Here is a 4,671-nt window from a genome sequence, read left to right as displayed (position 1 = left end):
ATGGTGACGTGTTCAATACTTGTTTTACCCACTGTATATCAAGGCTGCACAAAGCTTTTCCCCAAAATGAAAATCTATCTGAGGGCTGCGGCCAAATGTAAGAATATAATTCATGAAATACAAATACTTCTTAAGTACAGTCCTTTTATTTGAATGATTCTGTCCTGCTGCAGTGTGACATGATTTGTTTTTGTACAAACTAATACTCTATCAGAGTTTTATATATTTATACTTCTCATTCAACCACAGTTAAATTCACTCTATCTAGGAGGCTCAGTTTATATGGATAGTTTTTATTTTTTACAATAACAAGCTGCAATAAAAACAAGCAGAAATTAAGTAAAAGTAACAACTTTATACTTGTCTTTTTTAAAGATGTAAGACGTAAAAAGTAGACTGAAAAATAATTACTCAAGTAAAGTACAGATACCCAAAAATTCTACTTAAGTACAGTAAMRAAGTATTTGTACTTAGTTACTTTACAGCTCTGCCCCTTGTTGGGAATCACTGCTGTAAACAACCAGTGGGTGGTCCTTACAGCAGGGGGCCCAGCCTCAGAGCTCCTCAGTCAGCTTGTCGCTCTCAGATGGCTGGCTCTTCATCTGGGCTCTTTGGGTCTTGGCTTCGTACATCTCCCTGGTGCTGGCTCTCTTGAAAAAGCCACACTGAACAGCAGGAACAACAATATTTTACCCGTCAGAAGGATTCACGTCAGAGTGGCGACATGATGACGCCGATTCTGTGGTGAAACCAGAAACCAGATCCGTGCTGACCCACTCGGTCCTGGTGCTACAGCTCAGCTTACCTTCCAGAGCAGCAGGCAGATCAGAGCCAGCAGCAGGACCCCCGCCAGGACCGACACCACAATGATCCATAGGGGGACACCGGAGCTCATCTGGAACGCAGAGTCTGGGTAAATGTGGACCTCGATCTGCGGACAGGAAGCAGAGTCAGGTACCCTGAACACCTGGAGGGGCTGTGGTCTGAGCTGCAGCATATCACCTGCGAGGGGGTGGACTTCCTCTCCATGTTGGACTTGTTGGTCTTGAGCTTTAAAGAGGCCTGGACTTGAACCAACACACTCCTGGCATCTCTRTAGTCCTAAAACAACACAAACCTTAGACTGAAACCTATGAACTGCTGGTTTGTGTGTTTTGAGTTTCTCGTTGGATCCTGTTTCTGTTCTGGTTTATCGCAGGGGTTCTTAACCTTTTTGACCTCGGGGCCCAATTTGTTGATCATAAAGTGTCACGAGGCCCAGTCAGACGTATGGATCAAAATGGCAATCTTGGTTTAATTTGTACTGTATTTGCATTATAATAAATAAAATACACTTACAGTTTAAAAGTAAAACTCCTGTCAAACAATCACAAGACATGATTATGGCAAACAGTTTTTTATATTGTAACCTGCCCATAATTATTTGAACAAATACAATGCTCAACAGAAAAATAACATTTTTTAACATAAACAATAACAAAAATAGACAATTCAACTAAAATTGTGGTCATAAAATAAATACATTCAAAATGTTCCATGTAAATGTTTCAAATTAAAAAAAGCTGTAAAACTAATTTTGATAAAGTCCAAATGAAAATAAAGCGTTTTTAAACTGCACGGTAGAACCAGAAGCTGCTCTTCATATTAGTGACAAACAATAACAGTAACAACAACTTTTTGACAAGTTTAAAGTTTCTTTAAAATAAATTCAAACTGTTTAAAAATAAACTACAAAAAATAATTTGATGAAGTGCAACTTAAAATATAGTTGTATCTGCAGCTATATTTGTTTATGTTTTGAGAGGTAGAACCAGAAGCTGCTCTTCATATTAGTGGAAAACTTTGGCCTGTTTGATGGGTTGCATTCATTTTTATTTCTACTTTTCATTTAAAACAGATTTACATTCTTGGCAGGCAGCTCAGTTTCTTCTTCTACGTATTAAAAAGTTGTTAAACATCTGAGTGGCGCACTACTGCTACTAGTGGTGAGAAAGTTTATTACATCTTATTCAAAATCAATGCGGTCCCACGGCCCTCTGCGGCCCAAAGATAAAAACTGTTGTTCTTTTGAGGCCCTCAACGTGGCCCATGGGTTCCGAATCTCTGGTTTATTGTGAACCTCTGGTAAACAGGAAGTGATGTCAGTGGGACCTGGCAGGGTGGTGTTCGTACCTCGATCATGGTGGAGTTCCACAGCCGGCTCCTGACCGTCAGAGTCACAGAACTGTAGTTCAGCAGAGGACAGGAGACCTTCACACATGTAGCCCCGCTGCTGCAGCTCTGAAACAGATTTTAGATTTCATCACGCGGACCCGGGTCAGAACCGTGTTCCTGATACTGGGACTGTGTTTGGTTCTTCCTCAGCTGTAGCTCCAAATGTAAGAGATCAGCTGATTCCCATTTATTTACCAGTTTGTAGGACTTCTTCTGTCCCTGCGTTCTGAAGACAGGAAGTGGTCTTCCTTCCTGTTTCTCCTCCTCCTCCATCAGGCTCCTCCTCCTCCTCTTCTCCTCCTTGTTAGATGTCTAAATAAACAGAGTCTGAGCATTTACAATCACCCAAATCCTTCTGTCAAACTCAAAAGCAACTGGCATTTTATTTTGAAATAACCCAGATGTTTTATTATTTTTGTTTTGAAAGCACATGGTTACCAGGAGGTTGAGGGAATTGATCTGGGTTTGATTGCAGCGAGGATTGGAGACGTCGTCGAACTGGATCTCTGTGAGATACAGCAGCCACTTCCCATTGGTCACCTCCTTCGGCCAATCAAATTCCACTTCCAGGTTGCCAACGTGACCCAGGGACTTCCTGTCAGAGTGTACCTGCCAACACACAACACCTGGTGACACCTGTCCCATTTCTGGTCCGTCTGCAACAACCCAGGTGGTTCAGACTAACCTTGAGGGTGAAGACCACCAGACTGCCAATGTCCTCCGTCTTCTTCATGGCTTTCTCACCAATCACATAACCACCGAAGAAGACTGGATCAGGAGGTCTGATTCTGCCAGGAACAGCCAATCAGAGCTCGTTTTTCATCATTCATTAAAATATATCACACCACTGGTTTAAGCTGAGACATCCTGTCAACCATCCTGTCAATCATCCTCCTGTCAATCATCCTCCTGTCAATTATCCTCCTGTCAATTATCCTCCTGTCAATNATCCTCCTGTCAATTATCCTCCTGTCAATTATCCTCCTGTCAATCATCCTCCTGTCAATTATCCTCCTGTAAATCCTCCTGTCAATCATGCGTCATCATGTAGAGTGTATATGTGGTTTAAGGTGCAGCCAGCAGGGGGCGCCACACGTCTAACTTTCTGCAGATACAGTATTAAGCTGCTGCCTGTTTTATAAAGGTGACACTAGCAGATGTTCAGATCTGCTGAAGACAAGCAGCTGTGAGAGGACTCTGTCCAACTCCTGAGGTGTCTCAGCTGAAGAGACGTGGACACCTTAAACCTGCGTTTATCTCTGCCTGCTTTCAGAGGTCAGCACTCAGCCTGAACATAACTGGGTTTTTTCTTACAGAACCAGAGACGCCTGCAGGACATGTTCCACCAGCAGGGACACAGAAACCGGAGACAGGTCGGACTGTTCGCTGAGCCTGAGGACACAGAGACAGAGACGCACATCAGAACCCTTCCAACAAACATCCAGATGCAGATGTGGGGCTGGACGGCCTACGTGGACAGCTGCAGCTGAGACCGGATCTCCTTGGAGTCCAGAATGTTGTTTGATGGCTGAAACTTGATCAAAAGTCGATCCTGCAACACAGGAGCAGATCAAAGTCTCAGCAGAGTTCTGCTGTAGGGACAGAGTTCTGTTGTAGGGACAGAGTTCTGTTGTAGGGACAGAGTTCTGTTGTAGGGACAGAGTTCTGTTTAAGGAACAGAGTTCTGCTGTAGGGACAGAGTTCTGTTGTAGGGACAGAGTTCTGTTTAAGGGACAGAGTTCTGCTTTAGGGACAGAGTTCTGTTTTAGGGACAGAGTTCTGTTGTAGGGACAGAGTTCTGTTGTAGGGACAGAGTTCTGTTGTAGGGACAGAGTTCTGCTTTAGGGACAGAGTTCTGTTTTATGGACAGAGTTCTGTTTTAGGGACTATGTTCGGTCACAGGTACTAAGTTCTGTTGCTGGTTCTGAAGCGGCATCAGGACCTGGTCTTTACCTTCTGTTTGCTCCTGAAAGGGTTCCCCAGCTGGCAGAGAAGAAAAGAGTCTTCAACAGAACATTCCACTGCTGAACCGTCAGCCTGAAACACAAGACCAGAATCAGGTTAAGATCCAGGGGGTCCAAGTCAGGACCCAGACAAGAACCAGGTCTATCAGAGTACAAGTCAGGACCCAGTCAGAACCTAAGTCCATCAGAGTTTAAGTCAACATTCTTGCCATGAACATGGTCCAGGTCTAACCCAAACTACTCATACCAGTTTCAAGGACTCAAAATCCTAACTAACCAGCCCAACACCATGTGGCCCTCTGGACCTCTGCTCTGCACATCTGGACCTGACACCTATCCTAACTAACCAGCCCAACACCATGTGGCCCTCTGGACCTCTGCTCTGCACATCTGGACCTGACACCTGGACCTGACATCCTGACATCTGGACCTGACATCCTGACATCTGGACCTGACATCCTGACACCTGGACCTGACATCCTGACATCTGGAC

At 44.2% G+C, this 4,671-nt stretch overlaps 1 protein-coding gene across 1 annotated transcript in view; it reads right to left on the bottom strand.

Moving 5' to 3' along the window:
• LOC106528108 (integrin alpha-3) overlaps window positions 1-4,671 on the bottom strand; it is a gene marked incomplete at its 5' end in the record, with an annotated part of 24,548 nt that overhangs the window by 1,816 nt on the left and 18,061 nt on the right. Inside the window, 9 exon segments of the mRNA XM_014023189.1 lie at window positions 806-931; window positions 1,003-1,101; window positions 2,173-2,280; window positions 2,410-2,526; window positions 2,653-2,823; window positions 2,900-3,002; window positions 3,529-3,606; window positions 3,687-3,766; window positions 4,168-4,251. Of these exon segments, the coding sequence (XP_013878643.1) occupies window positions 806-931; window positions 1,003-1,101; window positions 2,173-2,280; window positions 2,410-2,526; window positions 2,653-2,823; window positions 2,900-3,002; window positions 3,529-3,606; window positions 3,687-3,766; window positions 4,168-4,251 (966 nt within the window).

Source organism: Austrofundulus limnaeus, unplaced genomic scaffold (genome assembly GCF_001266775.1).
Source record: "Austrofundulus limnaeus strain Quisiro unplaced genomic scaffold, Austrofundulus_limnaeus-1.0 Scaffold358, whole genome shotgun sequence".
Lineage (NCBI taxonomy): Eukaryota > Metazoa > Chordata > Actinopteri > Cyprinodontiformes > Rivulidae > Austrofundulus > Austrofundulus limnaeus.
This window is presented reverse-complemented; position numbering and strand designations above follow the sequence as displayed.